This window comes from Eumetopias jubatus, unplaced genomic scaffold (genome assembly GCF_037043125.1).
Source record: "Eumetopias jubatus isolate StellerSeaLion01/CBP00866 unplaced genomic scaffold, mEumJub1_p1.0 scaffold_15, whole genome shotgun sequence".
Lineage (NCBI taxonomy): Eukaryota > Metazoa > Chordata > Mammalia > Carnivora > Otariidae > Eumetopias > Eumetopias jubatus.
The window spans coordinates 42082597-42101268 of record NW_028274821.1 but is presented as its reverse complement, the minus strand read 5'-3'; the positions used below and the strand labels follow the sequence as shown (position 1 = coordinate 42101268).

Here is an 18672-nt window from a genome sequence, read left to right as displayed (position 1 = left end):
CATCTAACTTCCACTCAGGTCGTGATCTCAGGGTCCTGGGATCTTGCTTCTCCTTCTTCCCCTTCCCAACTCCCACCCCCTGCTTGTGCGTGAGCTCTTTCTCTCTCTCGAATAAATAAATAAAATCTTTGGAAAACTAAATAAATAAACAGTGCTGGGATAACTGGATAGCCATGTAAAAGAATGAAATTCAGTCTTTGAATCATATCATATACAAAAATTAACTCAATATGGACCAAAACCTAAATATAAGAGTTAACACTATAAAACCCTTTGGAGAAAACATAGCAGATTTCTTCATGACCTGCGATTTGGCAATGTATTCTTAGATATAAAACCAAAATCATGATCAACAATAGAAAAAAAAAATGTACTTCATCAAAGTTAAAAAAACTTTTTTCCATCGAAGGACTTTATCGAGAAAGTAAAAAGACAACCCATAGAATGGAATAAGAGGGTATAGGAGTGACTGCTTAATGGCTCCTGGATTTCTCTTTGGGGTGATGAAAATATTCTGAAAACATAGTTGTGATGGTGGCATGACACTGTAAATGCATTGAGAGCCACTGAATTGTACACTTTAAAATGGTTAAAATGATTTTTTTTTTTTAGAGTTCAATAGTTCTGTTTTTTTCAAAACAGTTGAGAATTCAGCTAAATAAAGAAGCACGTGTATAAAAAATGCACCTCATGGAAAATTATGATTTTGTTTTCTCTTGTTATTTTTCTTAACCCCAATAACCTGAAATTGGCCCAAAAAGTTTCTTAATAAAAAGTTAACTTCTGACCTACATTAAAAAGTCATAATAAATTACATATATATATTTACATGTAATTAAAATAAAACATCTGTTTCTTTGAAATGAGGTATATGCTTTTAGATGAAAATGACTGGCCTGCTTTATTAAATACTAGTATTAATCCCAAATGGGATTTAAAAAATAATATCCAGTCAACTGCTGGATAATGCAGTATAATGCAATTTTAGGATTTGAAAAGTTGAAGGTAATGTATCAAGTTTAAAGACTAACAAATATATCTTGAAATCTGGAATTATGATACCTCCAGCTTTATTTTTCTTTCTCAAGATTGCTTCCACTATTCGGGGTCTTTAGTAGTTCCCTACAAATTTCAGTATTATTTGTTCTAGTTTTGTGAAAAATGTTGGTATTTTGATAGGGATTGCATCGGATCTATAGATTGCTTTAGGTAGTATGGACATTTTAACAGTATCAATTCTTCCAATCCATGAGAATGAAATACCTTTCCATTTGTTTGCATCACCTTCAGTTTCTTTCATCAGTGTTTTATAGTTTTCAGAATACAGGTCTTTTACCTCTTTGGTTAAGTTTACTCCTAGGTATTTTATTCTTTTTGGTGCAAATGTAAACAGTGTTCTTTTCTTAATTTCTTTTGGCTACTTCATTATTAGTGTATAAAAATGCAACTGATTTCTGGGTATTATTTTTGTATCCTACAACCTTACTGAATTCATTTATTCTAATAGTTTTTTGGTGGAGTTTTTAGGGTTTTCTATGTATAGTATCATGTCATTTGCAAATAGTGATAGTTTAACTTCTTTTAATTTCAACCAATATGGATGCCTCTGTTTTTCATGCCTGATCACTAGGGCTAGGACCTCTAGTACTATGTTGAATAAAGGTGGCAAGAGATGAAGGGGAGTGGGAAATACAGGCTTCCAGTTACGGAATGAAAAAGTCACAGGAATAAAAAGCACAGCATAGGGAATATAGTAGGTAATATCATAATAGCATTTTATGGTGATAGATGGTAGCTACACTGGTGGTGAGTATAGCATTCCATATAGACTTGTCAAATCACTGTGTTGTACACCTGAAACTAATGTAACATTGTGTGTCAACTCTACTCAAATTTAAAAAAATTAACAAATATCAATAAAATGTAATTGCTCTTCCAAAAAAAAAACAAACATTTAAGTTCTCCAAAAGTTTAAGTTCTTTAAAATGCAAGAAAAGAAATAATGTCTAGGGGCACATGGGTGGTGCAGTCAATTAAGCTTCTGACTCTGGGTTTCAGCTCAGGTCATGATCTCAGGGTCATGAGCTCGAGCCTTGCATTGGGCTCCGCGCTCAGGGTGCAGTCTGTTTAAGACTCTCTCTCCCTCTCCCTCTGCCGCTCCCCACCACCCTCTCTCTCTTGCACTCTCTAAAATAAGTAAGTCATTGAAAAGAAAAAAAGAAATAATGTCTTCATGAAAACAAGTTCTTTCTATTTGATCATTGTGTTAGAAGTTGTATTAGTATTAAAATTCAATTCAGGGGCGCCTGGGTGGCTCAGTCGGTTAAGCGGCTGCCTTCGGCTCAGGTCATGATCCCAGGGTCCTGGGATTGAGCCCTACATTGGGCTCCCTGCTCAGCAGAGAGCCTGCTTCTCCCTTTCCCTCTGCCTGCTGCTCTGCCTACTTGTGCTCTCTATCTCTCTGTCAAATAAATAAATAAATAATATCTTTTTAAAAATTAATTAATTAAATAAATAAAATAAAATTCAATTCAGCAGGTAGAAGTTAATTTTATTCTAGAACAACTGGTGCAAACCTTGAAAACACGTGTGCTTAAGATATATAAATAGCTATACTATTTGGCTATGTACAATAAACTGAAGAGTCTGGATGTAACCACAACCATTTTTACCATGAAAGAGCCTAGATCCTCCTTCTGTACTATGCCCAGTTTCTCCAAAATGGCAAAATGCCTCTGCACAGTCTGAGGTGGCCAGAAAAATAAACCTGCAAAAGCTGGCATGAGGACCAGCGGGCAGCACCTCCCCGAGAGCTCAGAGTGACTGTCTGGGCCATTTCATAGCACCCATTCATCCTCACCCAAACTTCATAGAAAAGAGAATTAGGCCAACAATCAATTAGCCTTTCCTAAATTTTCACTTCAAGCTTGAAAAGTGATAATTTTGAAACTACTATATAAATAGAAATTTCCAGAAATATTAATCAAAATAATTAACTACTAAATCTGAAGGGGAAAAAAGCCATAAACCAAAAGCAAATCTACAGTGGCTCTAGGCCAATTCTAAAAACTCTTTCCATATGACACAAAAATCGAAAGATGAACTGCAACTGAAGAACTATATGATTATAATTGTCTTACTGCAGTCAGTCTTGATTATATTTAAAATACATATTCTGCCATTCTCATAATGAAAGGATAAGGCACAACATCTGTATTCCACACTGATGATAGTCTGATGTCAAAGTCCCTTCCTCAAGGTAGCTCTATTCCCACATTTTTTTCCTGTAGCTGGGAAGACGAACAAACAATCGGATTTCAAGGCAATATTAGCTGTATATAAAGGTATGCCATATATACAACATAACTGATTTCTCCTATCAAAGGTCTCACCAAGTGCAAAAAAATCTAATCAAAGATGTCTCTTTTCCTACAAATCAAATTTCAGGTTTCTAGCATATATGGATTTGATGTGACTATGTTTAAACTATACTGACTGACTAAACTTTTTTAAGTGGGGAGGGGGAGAAATCACAGTTTCAAAAAATACTACTTTAAAACATAGCATTCAGAATATTCGATTTTTTTAAAAGTGCTTTTGGTGATATGAAATAATGTTAGTCACTTTCAATATCTAAAAGAATACAGAGGGGCGCCTGGGTGGCTCAGTTGGTTAAGCGGCTGCCTTTGGCTCAGGTCATGATCCCAGGGTCCTGGGATCGAGTCCCGCATCGGGCTCCCTGCTCAGTGGGGAGCCTACTTCTCCCTCTCCCTCTGCTACTCCCCCTGCTTGTGCTCTCTCGCTGTCAAATAAATAAATAAAATATTTTTTAAAAATTAAAGAAAAAATAGAGGCCTAGTGTTTCTAAAATGTTAAAATGTATTAAATATTAGTTTGCTAATGTTTATTTAATATCTGCTTAAACGGCTTTGTTTTTTGGGTATTTTTAAGTGACTTACAAAACTATATTATATAATAAATTTGATACCCAAAATTACTATAAATATGATTCATTCATGAATTCCATGTATCTTGAAAGTACTAGGTATCCTTATTTCCAAAAAATTGTCTATTAAACAATAATAGACACACATAAATTACATCTCTCTACTTTTAAATAATGAAATGATGAACATATCTTTGAATCTGGAGTGCTAAAAACATATACAGTCAGTTAATACATTAAGTTTTTAGTAATATAACATCCTTAAATGCTACTCATTACTACAAAGTAAATGTTAACTTATACAGAAGTAATCAAATTTGAAAATAATAGAGTATTATTAAATATATTCAATTTCTAGTTTAAGAACACATTCTTATAAGAAGGTAAATTATAACTTGAAAAGTACTGCCAAACACAATACATTATGGCTCCTCTCTATATACATATGTAGGATAGTAGGTTTGAGGGTGGTAAGAGGTTAGACAGTGTGGTCAAACATTTGATCATTATGAGACATGTAAGAATCATAACGACCTCCGGTTCAGTCAGCAAAGACCACAAATAACTCAAGTGCAATTATACCAGTTGGGAGAACCCATTATTTTTATAGTTTTATCAAGTACATAAAGTGAATTCTGAAGAAAGTTATGAAATATAGCATTGTATAATACAAACTTTTAGTCATTTGGAAGGATCTTTTTGTTAATTTACTTTTAAAGAAAGTTACAAAATGAATTAAAATATCTTGAGGTTAATAAAATTAATGACTAGGAAAACAACATCCTAACACAAGTTGAATGATATTAAAGGAAAATTATAGTACCTTATGAAGCATATTTTCTACTGTTCTCATATGATTAGCAACACATTCTTTGTCTCTAGAAAAAAAATTAAAATGAGGTATTAGTAAAACCCAAGTCTTACAACTGTTACACATTTTAGTATAAGTAGCTATTATTGAAAAATAAGGTTTGGTTATTATTGTACTCCTTCTAAAAGTGCAAAACCTAACCACACTCACTGGCATATTTCTGCATTTAACTGTCATCTTTAGTTATATTGCCTGCCATAAATTAGAAAGGGAAAGAAATCTTAAGGATATATTCAAGGTTTAAAAAAATAAAAGAGTGAAAAAATAAATAAATAATAGAAATTTTTTTTAAAAGTGAAAAAGAAAGAAAAAAGAAGCCATGATTACATTATTGGTTTAAAATGTGCTAAAAAGGCTGAACTTTCATTCTTTTGGTTTCTAATGAAAGAGACTTTAAAAATCAAACTGGTGGAGATACATTTTGAATGGCCATACTATGCAAAATAATATTTTCCTTTCTACATAGGCTCTTTGTGTTATAATTGCACAAAAACCCTCTATGACCTTGACTAAAAACAGGCAAAGTTACTAGTTTCTTCTATCAGCCTTGTAGATTGAATTTGGCCTTAATAATGAAATAAAAAGTTTGGATGTACAGTAAAGGGAAAATATTAACATCAGAACAATGTTATATGGTGACAGATGGCAGCTAGATTTAACGTGGTGATCACTTCTTAATGTACAGAGACGTTCAAACACTATGTTGTATACGTGAAGCTAATACAATACACTATGCCAACTACACTTCAATAAAAGTAAAACTAAATTAAAAGTTTGGATTAAAATACTGAAGACAAAAATTTAATGGTAAATTATAAATTGAAAGCTGTAAATAATGTATTAGCTCTCCAAATTTCCAAATTAACTTTCTTTCATGTTATAAGAACATGTGCCCATGGTCACAGATCATAGACATGTACAGATTCCTGAATTAGCAGCAATGTTTTGGAGACACAATATGAATCTGGAGACTTTATAATCTTGTTCCCACTCATCTAAGAATTTTCAGAGCTGCAAGACACACTAGAAATAAACTAGGCTAAGCTTTCCACTTGCCGTAAGGAAAAAGACAGAACAATGACAACAAAAACTGATTTAGTCAAATTCATATTCTTAAAAACTGACAATCACATATACCTAATATGGTAGTGCAAAATTACGGAGCTTCATGATTTTCCAGAAAACTACTGGTGGGCGTTCAAACCTGCCAATATTTTGGCCTTGTGTAAACTCATTTTTTCACTAGTGTGAGCAATTTCCCAAGCCCAGTGGCAAAGCTGTGTATATCCTAGATGGCAGATCCCCTGTTCTGTGATTTAGTTTACAGTCTACATTGTCTCAAAAAAAATTTTAAGTAATATATATGTAAATATATATATTTATATTTATATTTAAAATTACAGGAACTCAGAATTCCAAATTCAGAAAATACTAAGTTTATTAAAATTAGATGTTTCTTTAATCCATAAATAGATTTTCTTTAAGCCATGCTGCTGTACAAAGGACTGTCTTAAAGTAGTCCCTGAAATTTGATGTGAGGAACAAATAAAAATACCCAAGAGAGAACTGTTCAATTTGAACTTCACAGTGTATGTCAGCTTGATTACCTGGTAAAAGAAAAACACTCTCATCACATTTATATAGCTGCCCACTCTTGAAAAATGTGTCTTTTTTCTATTGAACATATTAGAATATACAGCTATAAAATTAAATGAATTTTCCATGATCTATATTTTTATTGCACTTAAAAAGATATTATGATACACATGTTGATTATATACTAGCATTTTTTATGGAAATATTACTTACAATATTAGTATACCATATGCAAAGCAAAATTCAGGGGGCAATGGGGCAGAAGGGAATGAGGAATATGTGATAGAAGGAACTATGAAAAACTTTTAAATAAAGAGTATTCCATTTCATATTAATGAAATCATGGTTTCAAACGTGTAACTCTACAACAGAGCCCAAAATACACATAATTCGAGGTTATATAGAAACCTAATACCTTTCCAAGGTTTCTCAATAAAATATACATTTAGCATGTTGAGTTAAGAGTTTTCTTTTTTGAGGATATATCAGAGAATTTCAAAGAGAGACAGTTGTACTTTTGTTTTCTAACACTGTATTATCCAGGGCTAAAACCCGGAGCATGAAAGTAAGAATTGATCTTTTGTCTGTTTTAAGTGATCTCCCCAAGGTCCGAGTGCTCACTTGGCTGCCATGCGGAGGGCACTCTCTGCATCGTGGATGTTCTCCTCCAGCCGACGCTTGTCCTGCTCCAGCTGGGTGAGATGTCTATTGAGCTGACGCAGAGATTGATCTTTTCTTCTCAGCTCCATCTTTGCCTCGGAGAGACTCTGCAAGCAGACAGAAAACAGAGTTACTTGTCAGCCCTGATAATTAACTTCAATTTATGCCATAGGCTATTAAACAAAGAAGGATACAGACTGACTGAGAAGCAGACTTGGGTCATTACACATCAAGGTTTAACAAATTTTCTGCAAAAATTTTACATACTTACTAATTAGAAATGATAGCTCTGATAAAATTTTGAAAAATATTTAGCTACAAAATACAACTCTATTTTATTTTTTTAAATATTGAAGGGCAAAGACATTTTATTCTTGCAAAAAAAAACACAACTGATTATGAAAACCTTTAGTTACCTTTTCTTTGAATGATGAAGAAGTAAAGATTTTCAGGGGAGAAAGCACATGAAATTTACAGTCTGTTCGAAACAAGAACTAGCATATGGACAAAGTGTGTATGTGAGTGAGGGGAAGGTGGATAAGGACACCAAGAGAATGGGGAACCCAAGACTGAAAAGTACCATTACTTTATTTATAAATAGATCCAAAATAGGTTGCTATAGACATCTCAGTGAAATAACTGGACTCCATAGTAAAACTCACTTACTTCCCATTAAATAACTCGCATGTCAAAGATAACAACACAAATGTGACTAACACCTTTCACCTAACAGAGAAAGTTACAAATAAATACTTGCATTCAGAATTATTTATGTTCCATAAATATTTTTCTACTCACAGAAGTATAAAATCTGTTGACTGATATTTTGCTCTTTGCTTTAATCTGAAATATTCCCTTAGCACAAAAATTTCAAAACGTGAGTGCACAACTCTATTTTGGAACTTTAGGGCTAAAGGTCATAGAATCAGACCTCACAATTTAAAGGAGCATTTTCTAGACAGGGATCACAGGATCCCTTACCACCAAAAATTTGCTCATTGCTTTGCCTATGAAATTTCTAGAATATGAGCTTACTAGTTTTTCAACTAAATTTGTTATACAGTGACCTAAACAATTGGTTACATAGACATAATATCTTCTCCTTCTTTCTCAGAGTTTAGCCACACATTAATGTCCACTGCTATGCTTCAAATATCCAGTTAAGAATAACCAAAATGCTGTAATTTCATGTTTAAAATAATACATTCACAATAGGTAGCATAAACAACTCAAACAGCCTGCATAGAGCTAAAACACTTACCTCACTCTAAATGCTAGTACATTGAAAGCAATCAGCAGTCAAATCAGGTATTTTAAAATGGTAAAAGTTTTTAAATTCAGTATTTCACTTTTCAAACAGTCAAGCTGCTTCCAGACATAAGTTTAAAAAATTAAAAATAAGCAAACTGTGATTACTTATTAGATATAATATTTTATTTTAATCTTCAATGTTAACAGATCATCAAGAACATCCCACTATAGAACAGTCACTGATTCAAACCAACTTTAAAAAGACAACAAAGAATAGATTGTTAAAGGCCTTGCTAAACCCAGGGATTTTGTGCCAATGTTAAGATATTTAAAGGCATTGAAGTATCATGAGATTTCTTGATTTAAAAAAGTAAAATCCATTTGAGTCCTTTTAAAGCCAGTATTTCTGACATCTTTCAGTTAATAAAAAATGTTATTTTTCAGATATGAAGATAAAACTAATGATCCACTACCAATTATGCATAAAGTTCGAATTCTTTTTCCAACAGAAATAATGGATTTGTGCCAATCCATTCCACTTCTCTTGCTCAGTAACTCTCATGACTAGCGGTGGATATGTGTGAGAGGTGCTCAGGGTGCTGCCTCTAGCCTGGTCCACAGTGAAGCTCACTGGTCCAGTCTGAGAGAAACCCATGACCCTGGCATCATCACAAAACCACACTTGACTTTTCAGCAATCTTACGCCATTCTTTCAAAGACCATAAAACTCACAGAATTCGAATTTCTACTATATATCCAAATCTTCTTGTTTTCCCATGGCTTTCGTTTTCATCTCTCAGGGACAATGGCAGGGAGCCACCAAAGTCTCCTAAAGCTTGCCCTATTTCAGAATAGCTGAACTTAGCCCTTTCTAAGACTGAAATTGCAGAAAATGAACAAAAAGTGGTGTAAACAAAGCGGTGTAAGTCACGCTTCCTTATTGTGAAAATGAAGAGATAGTACTCATAGTGCCACAACTTATAGACACAGAATTCCCATTTTTAAAAAGTTGAGGTACAGGGTGCCTGGGTGGCTCAGCCATTAAGCGTCTGCCTTCGGCTCAGGTTGTGATCCCAGGGTCCTGGGATCGAGCCCCGCATCGGGCTCCCTGCTCGGCGGGAGGCCTGCTTCTCCCTCTCCCACTCCCCCTGCTCGTGTTCCCTCTCTCGTTGTGTCTCTCTGTCAAATAAATAAATAAAATCTTTAAAAAAGTAAAGTTGAGGTACATTACAATGGAATCCACATACATCAGTGGGTCCTAAGGGTCATAAAGATGTGCACAAAACACTGAGACATTAAAGGTGGTTCAATATTATGTCTTTTCCCTAATATTCACCGTTTTTGGTTTTGATGATAGAAGTAGAAATCTTTAAAAATCTCAACACTGAGTTCGAAGAAAGAAAAACATATTTATATGTGTGTGTACCCTTACCATATATAAAATATAGTATATATTATATATTTATATAAAACTTTAAGTTCAGCTTTCCTTTTCTCCTGTTCAGGTTTATCTAATTAAAACCCACGATAAACTTTATGGACTCTAATATTTCCAACCGAATGACTGAAACCAAGAGGGTGTGCCTCTAGGCAGCAAGGCAACCATGATAAGCAGCAGGTTAGCCACTAATTTCTCAACCAGGGTAGATTGTGAAAGTGTGATGTTCTGATATCCAAGAAACTGTTCAGGAGAGAATAGGATAAATCAAGTTTAATAACTCTGCTCCTAATTGTTCCCCCAATGCTCAACTCTAATTACTTGGAGAACTCTCCTGACTGTCACCTGATATTAAGTTGTTGGAGGCTGAGCCTGGAACAGTGAGATAATCAATAAACATTTAGTGGGGAGAAGAATGAAGATCCTGTTAAGCAGTGGGAACCCGCAGCACCCAAAGCCCTTCTGCTCATGAGAAAACCTATGGGACAGCCATAGTGATTGCAAAGCAATAATCCAAAGCACTGTTTTTAGGCCTTGAGGCCTTTAGGCAACAGTACATTTGAGGAAAAAAGGTTAACACGGTCACCCTAATTACAGCCCACTTTCACATACTTCATATATAAGCGAAGACAAGCCAATTAGGTAGAAAGGAAGATAAGGGAAGTTTTATTTGTATACTAATTAAACCCCTGATGAAATTAAAGGAAAAACATACAGCTCTGTAATTGTGTCTGAGAAAGGTCACGTCAGGTTCAGTTATCAGAACAGCACAGCCTTGAGATATTTCACTTAATCCACAGTACAGCCCTCATTTTGTACTCAGGTCTTAATATTTACCAAAAAAAATAAAAAATTCAAAGCCTGATACTGCATTTATCTTTAAACTGTGTTGTGAACAATTTTAGCTGTTAGAAAGCTAATGCTAAATATGATAACAAGAGTTTTTAAAAAGACAGAATAATATTCTGCCTAGGTGAGAATCGATGCCACCTTTCTGCCCAAGATTCTGAGTTTTCACCTTAAAGCCAAAATGTTTTAAAGCTAATTTTTACAACAAAATCCCAAACTGATTGTACATCCAAAGCTACTCTGCAATATATGTATTGTGTTTCTTTGGATAACGGTGTTATTGTTCACCTCCACTGACACCTCTCGCAGTCCAGGGGGCAACGGGGGGCAGGGGCAATGCTTTCACTAAACTACTTATAAGAAGATATTTTTCACATCTGGTTGTTTTCCTAAGGTGGTCATGAAAAGCTATTTATTCCTAATGAAAGCTGGCAAGAAAAGTATGGATACCAAGGAAGTAGTTAAATATAGGGAAGGCTTAGGGATAGAATACATGGTAGATATGACTATTAAAAGCCCCACACATTTTCTAAAATGTCTTTTTTCTTATTTGTAGTTTCTGAAGTTCCCAAAACAAATGTGCATTACTGTTCAATAAGAACACAAGTTATTTTTTAATTCACAGATGACTTCATATTTCTAAAGCTTTAAATGTTTATTAAAGGTAACACTTGGTTTTGTGAATATAAGTTAAAATTCTATTAGTTTGCACCTATGAAAATATTTTGTGTGGTGGAAATTTTTTTAATAACTGCTTTATGGAGATAGAACTCACCTACCACATATTCACCTTTTTGAAGTGTACACTTGAGTAGGTTTTAATATATTCACAGAATTGTGCAACCATCACCAGAGGAGGTCTGTTTTGAGGAGTTCTTTAAAACACACTTGTCAAAACAACATGGCCACCTAAATATAGTATCTCCCATTCAGCAAACTCAAATTTTAAACTACACAAGATATGCAAAGTTTATCATTTTGTTCAGTAATAGTTTCAAAAATATAAAATTCATAACACAAATTATTTGAATCAGAATATTTGATTAATAAATGAGATCTAGTACAAAAGTTAAAATTATCTGAAAGAATGTGCACAACTCTCCAATTAATAGTTCTGGATGTTAAGGGAATCATCCCACATGGTTCTTTCTCATAAGGGTACAGTGTAGCAGTGTTTCACACCATTAGGACAGTGAGGAAGACTGAGCCCCAGGAGATACCACTTTTATAGATTCTCTTTTGTCTAATGGGAAATATCTATGGATCCACATTCCTACAGACTAAAAGCTAATGGCTTATTCAATTTGGTATAAAAGTTAGTCATACAAAATGAAAGGCAAGACAACACAAGTGTTATAAAGAACAATGGGCCAGGGGTAAAAAAACATCTAATATATATATTTTTAAAAACTTTACTGCTGTCTGACTATAATTTTTGAATAAACATTCCTAGATTGTGATAAATTGGGAACAACATCTCAGGGCACTAAAACTAAGGTTGAAAAAGGAAACAGCACTGTCTTCAGCCCTACTCTCATAATGGGACAACTAGAAAAGCATATAAATCAAGAACTGAGTAGCTGCTGGGTGGACCACACTAGGCTAGCTGCCACAGAAAGTATAAAGCTAAAATGATACCAACCACCAAGCTTACAACTGGACATACAAGTTATGGCTGAAACTAAAGAATACCATGTTTTATAATAAAGTGTGAAAATCTGTGCAATTAGAAAATTTATAATAAATATACGGTAGTAAAAGATGCTGGTATGTGGCAAAATTAATATATGGATAAATTTTGGTTCTTAGTAGTCTATATTTTAGATGGATAGTTTGAATTAAAAGTTCTGCAAATTTTAGGTTATCTTCCTTAGGGACGCTTTTATTATTTTCTAATAAAAATCCTACACAGAAGGTAAGTGACATATTTATAAGCTGCAGTGAAGATGAAATACCTCACCCACTTTTGGGGTTGAATAAATGACAGTCTAGTTACAACCCACATGTCTAGTAAGATGACAGATGTGAAAGTGTCCCATAAACCAAAGAAAGTTTCATAAATTTAATATGCATAATTAATGCAATACTTACACTTCTCTATGTAGTGTCATTATAGTCTTCTTTAAATCCCCACCTACATGTGCAACTTCTGAGTCTCTATATCATTTCTACATCATCGTTTAAGTATATATATATATACACCTATGTAAATATATATAATTTTTTAAATAACTATTTCTATCACACTTGAAAAAGATAAAAGGAAATTCACTAACCAAATATAAAATAAGTTACTTTTATAAATAGGCCATACGGTACATGGTTATCCAAAAAATGGAGCCAATGAGTGATGAAAATTCACCTTTAAAATTTCAAAGTATGCTGTAAGATTTGGATGTATAATGGTTTATGGCTCTCGGTACCATATTCTCACATATTCCTTTGTGAATGTCCTCTTACATCCCATCAATATAAAAGCAAAAAGTTAATCCTTTGCAGTAAACTAACTGAAAGCGATCAACAGTAAGATATAATGGAAAGAAAAGGCACCTCATCCAAGTGTTCAAAGTACACTGAATGCTGTTTGTCCTAAACCTCACATAGATACTACATAAAACCCGGGTAGACTGAAAGTGTTAGGTATGGTAAGGTAAAGTGGGAGAGACATGGTTGAAACACATTTCAGAGGACCAAAAAGGAGGACAATAAAGAGAATCACGAGAGCCCTCTCAAATGGAAAATGCACTCAGAAAAGTATAGAACGGACACATGGTAGCTAGATTTCCTAGGACACATGGCATGGAAGCAGGGGTGTGGCAGCAATATTTTCCCAGAGGATAAAACAAACTGCATCTTGCTTCACCACAGGCCTTAGGAAACAGAAACCGGCTGCAGGAGACAACCAAATGATGCTGCTCTAATAGAATCAGCTCTTGGGCGCCTGGGTGGCTCAGTCGGTGAAGAGTCTGCCTTCGGCTCAGGTCATGATCCCAGGGTCCTGGGTTCGAGCCCCACATCAGGCTCCCTGCTCAGCGGCGAGTCTGCTTTTCCCTCTGCCCTTCACCCTGCTTATGCTCTCTCGCTCGCTCTCTGTCAAATAAATAAAATCTAACAAAAAAAAAAAATCAGCTCTTACATGGCCTCTAAGTTCCCTCAGTGAATTCCTAAGAAATAGAAGGGGAGAGAATACACACAGGTTCTTCTGTTGGACCTTATCAGCTACAGACTACCCCAGCAGGTCCCAAAAACTTCACACAGATGATAACCTTAGCTATGTGAAGGTCCAGAAAGTTGCTGAATTCCCTGGCAATATTTTAAATGAGTCAAGCTATGAATTAGGTTGTAGAAAAAATATCATTTAGACTTAAATGCTGTTTTCAAATCACTTGAGAATTACCTAAAACTACTGTCTAAGAAGAATTTGAAAAAAATTATGAATAATTTATAAAGGCCTTCATATAGTTGGGTTGCTGACATTTAAATAAAAAGAAATTATTGTTGGAAGAATTTTTCAATTTTAAGAATTCTTTCTGTGATATAATTGAATAATAGCTTAGGTAATCCTATATCATAATTAAAATACCCTCACAGTAATATTTTTATTGTGCTACAGAATTTAAATGACTATTTATCTTGAATATACTGCATATTAAATAATATTAATAAAAGTAAATCAAATACCAGCTGAGTAAAAATCAATTATTTAAGAGAATCTGAAGGTCAAGTGTAAATTAGAAAAATAAACTTCAGTTCTTTTAGACATAAATGTAAATAAAACAAAGTCCAAGTTTTTTCTTGAAAGTTTATTCATTGGATGAATTTTTGTGTATTAAGTATTATATCACTGATTGCTATCTTAATGTTAGAAGTATAATCACAGGGGGGGAAGTTCTAAACACTACACCTTCACTAACATGTACCAGCTGGAGCATTCCACTTTTGCACGAAGACTCTAGGCCTGTTCTCAAACAATGCTTGCCATGCCATAAGTGTTCAATAAATGTTTACAATAAATGTTTACAAATAGCTTGAGTGACAACTGAACCATATGACTGTCATCATACAAACATTGTTACATTAACTCATTTGATTCTTCATAGTCCGGTGAGATGGTTCACATTATCATTCCTATTTTACACACAACGCAACTAAGAAGCAGAGAAGTTAAGTAATGTTCCCAAGGTCATGTAACTACTGAATGGGTTTACGCCAAATTGTGCGCCCAAGTCACAGCACACTAAATCCTTATTCTTTATCCGGCACTATAATGATATTAGTAACCATCTCTCCAGAATTTCCATAAAATCCACTAACTGGGAAATCCCCATGGAAATGTAAAACCAGTATTTCACCTATTTCTCAAATAAGGTAAGGTATTTCAATCTATGTAAATGGCTGCTTTCTATTTATATTTAAATAAGCTTCATAAGGACTTTAGTATTATGTAATGGCATGCTTTCAACGTCAAAAATCAAACATGCACAATTCAAGATTCCCTGTGTGAAAACAGGATCCCTGTCATCATTTATTAAATGTACTAATGAAATTAAAAAATAAATATTTGCAAAGTAAGGATGAATTATATAGCACACCATTACAGTACAGAATTTTATATATTTCAAGACCCCATTAGGCCGCTGCTTTTTTTCAACCTTTTGAAAAGCAGTGGAATTCTCTGTCTCTTTCCTTTATAAGTCAGCAACAATAGCATTGAACTTTCCCTCCAGATCTTGCAATTTAGCTGCCCAGTAGAACCTCAACGTCTTAAAGATTTATTACAAGATCTCCACACTATCACAATATATATCAAGCTCTATAATATCAACACTTGTAGCCAAACCCACCTGGTAAAGAGATCTTAGCTACTGTGTAAAAAGTCATCTACGTGCCTAATTTAAGACAAAAATGCCACCTTTGAAGAACTGACAACATACAGATTGTACTATAAATATTTTAGTAACAGAAAAATTAGTCATTAGTACTGATATTTGTTAGTCAAAGATGTGAGAGTAGAATTGCATTTGACTGAAAGGAATCCCATTACACTTAATCTGAAAGGGAAAAAGAGGAGGAGGTAGGGAAAGGGAAAGGAATTGAAAGAAAGAGCAACAACTCAAATCCGGTAGTTCTGGTGCCACTCCAGGTCATAACAGGTGACACGGACAAAAGCAAATGGCCACTACAACCAAACCTGTTGTTTCACCTGGTTGCCCTCACGTGGCTCCAATTCTGCAAATACTCTCACAAGGAGGTAAAAGTGAGAGTGAGTCTCCTGCACAGAAGATGTACTTTCATTCAACTTGACCTCTGAATGTACACCAACTTCATTTGGTGCCCAACTGAAGAAATGGCACCATATTCCAACATGGAGGAAATCCTGGCTGTTCTGGATTTGTTTAGAATATGTTATCTCTAATTCGGCCACTCCTGAAGGGACCTCTTAAAGGAATAAAGATAATTAGGAGCAGTTTATTGAATTGGGTAGACTGGAAGGGGTGAGAAGAAATAAAAGGGCTTCATCCTTTTTCCACTAATAACTTCAAATATTCCATTGGATTTCCCTAAAGAAATTGATTGTATAAGATTTTTGCCTTATATGCTGATCCTAAAACCTAATCTCAACATAGGATGTGACTCTACTGTATCTATTTGTAATCGTGCCTATTCATGCCAAAGCCATTAAGAAGAATAATAGTAATAATAAGAATAGTTAACACTTCCTGAGTACTAATCTTATTAACTCTGTGAGGTGCGTACTACTATTATTCCCACTTTACATATGAGGGAACTGAGGCACGGAGCCCAAGTAACTTGCCCAAGATTACACAGAGCCAGAGTTCAAAACCAGGCAGGGTGAGATATAACTAAATAAATACATAAACATGAAGAATATACTCTTCTTTGAAATGACTTCTTATCTAGAAAGATGAGAAGAGGTTTTAAAAGCAGTTGGTTTTCTTTTTCTTTTCTTTTTTTTTTTAAGGTTTTATTTATTTATTTATTTGAGAAAGAGAGAGCACAAGCAGGAGGGAGAGGGAGACACAGGCTCCCCAGTGAGCAGGGAGCCTGATGCGGAACTCGATCCCAGGACCCCAGGATCACGACCCAGGATGAAGGCAGCCACTTAACCAACTGAGCCACCCAGGAGCCCAGCAATTGGTTTCCAAGTTAAGTGTTCAATGTTGTGAAGATCATTCTCAGCAGAATAAAATGGCATGTTCTGAGAAATAAAAGAGGTAAGGCGTGACTGAAGGATGCCATTGATAATGGTAGGAGAAAAGACTAGAAAGGTACATGCAGGTCAGGTGTGGTCAGAAAACTAGACTTTTAATCTTGCAAATGGTTTTTATACAGTATTCCGTAGAGATGCATCCAGATAACTTGGGGGCAACACTTGAATTAATGGACTTCCAACTCCCTCCCTTCTTTCAACCAGACTGTGTTTTTTTCTATGAGCTTTTGAGTAAGATTATGTTCAAAGAAAGGTTCTATGGCTGAGTACTTGCCAACTATTGTCATAGAAAGCTATGGGAAGTCACTGCAGGATTGCCGGCCTGAAGCAGCATTCTCCAATCTTGGTCTCAGAGATCATATATACAAACCATAACTGCCAAACTAGGATGAATGCACAAGATCATTCTGGCCATACTACAACAGCTCATTTGCATCTTCAGCTGGAATCTAACAAAGGTGTAATAAGATTTCACCTTTGAGTATTCAGTGATGTACTAGATATACTAGATTTAAAGGAATTTTTAAAAGAACTGGCTTGTAGCAGATAGTTTACCTTAGTATGCTAAAAGGTATTATATCAAATTCATGTTTATATTACTCAAGCAGAGTAAATATTAAATACTTTATATAAATGCAATATCCTAGTCATATATTTTCTATTTCTACTAATAATTATATGAAATCCTGTAAGTTATTTGAATCCTATGACAGTGAGTCATAAACTGAGTTACAGCAGAAATATATGATGAAAAGAATACATTATTTTAGGAGCACAAAAATGTGATTAACAGCTAAACTCAGTGATTATTTTCTAAGAACAACACTGTTTGGCCTATAGTTTAAAAAGGTCCTTTTCACATTTTACCAATAACAAGTTAGTTATTATGTTGGGTCCGTTTAAAGAAAAAAAGGTTCAAAAAGAGTTACCACTAGCAATAATCAGTAAGTTATTATTTCTAAATAACTAAAAGGGCTGGTATCAGCTTTCGTATTATGCTATAACCCGTGACAGTTATTTTTTTAACATATCTGAGTGAAATATGTAATTTTTAATCCTTCTGCTTCCTAATAATTATGAGACTGAAGATGAGTAATACAGATGGTGTTAAAACAAAGGTTCAGCAATGGTTAGCAATTTCAAACAAAGTATTAGGAAAAAGCAGAGAGATGGGCCCAAGGCTCAGTGCAATTTCTTGAGAAATTTAGGAAAACTTGCATCTTTGGGTAGTAACAGTTGAATATGTGTGTGTGTGTGTGTGTGTGTGTGTGTGTGTGTGTGTGTGTGTGTGTGTGTGTGTGTGTATACTCCGGGGAAGTAACAAACAGTTTGGCAAAACGCATTATTTTATGGCTTTGTTTCAAAGGGAATTTTCCTGTGTGAGGATGGATGTGTGTGTGTGTGTGTGTGTGTGTGTGTGTGTGTGTGTACACACGTATATATACCTACTCAATAAATAGTACCATTTTGGTTATAAAGAGCATAAAATTAGTATAGTTTACATTTCCGATCCCTCTGTAATCAACCCATTCACCTGAAGAAAAACACACAGCTCTTCTAGCCCTCTAAATGAGCGAGATCACCATCTAGTGGTGACTCCTTGAAATGTCAGGCATATGGCTTCTGGAGCCTAGAACATGCTTTATGGAATGTGGTTAACAGAGTCTACATATTCTAGAACATTCAAGTTTATTTAAAGAAAAACAGAAAAATACTCTGAATAATCTTTCTTTTTAGACTAAGAAAAACTCTAGAGCAAGAGAGAAAAGTGCCAACTAAATATATGGTTCCCCATGGGGCACCTGGCCGGCTCCATCAGGAGAGCATGC

General features: G+C 34.7%; 1 protein-coding gene across 2 annotated transcripts in view; it reads right to left on the bottom strand.

Annotated features, from left to right (window-relative positions):
• CCDC171 (coiled-coil domain containing 171) overlaps nt 1–18672 on the bottom strand; it is a 314512-nt gene that overhangs the window by 92324 nt on the left and 203516 nt on the right. For both annotated transcript variants that reach the window (XM_028107327.1, XM_088018937.1), the window contains 2 exons: nt 7035–7180; nt 4770–4824 (listed from right to left, as the gene is read on the bottom strand). In XM_028107327.1, the coding sequence (XP_027963128.1) occupies nt 4770–4824; nt 7035–7180 (201 nt within the window). The remainder of the gene's footprint in view (nt 1–4769; nt 4825–7034; nt 7181–18672) is intronic.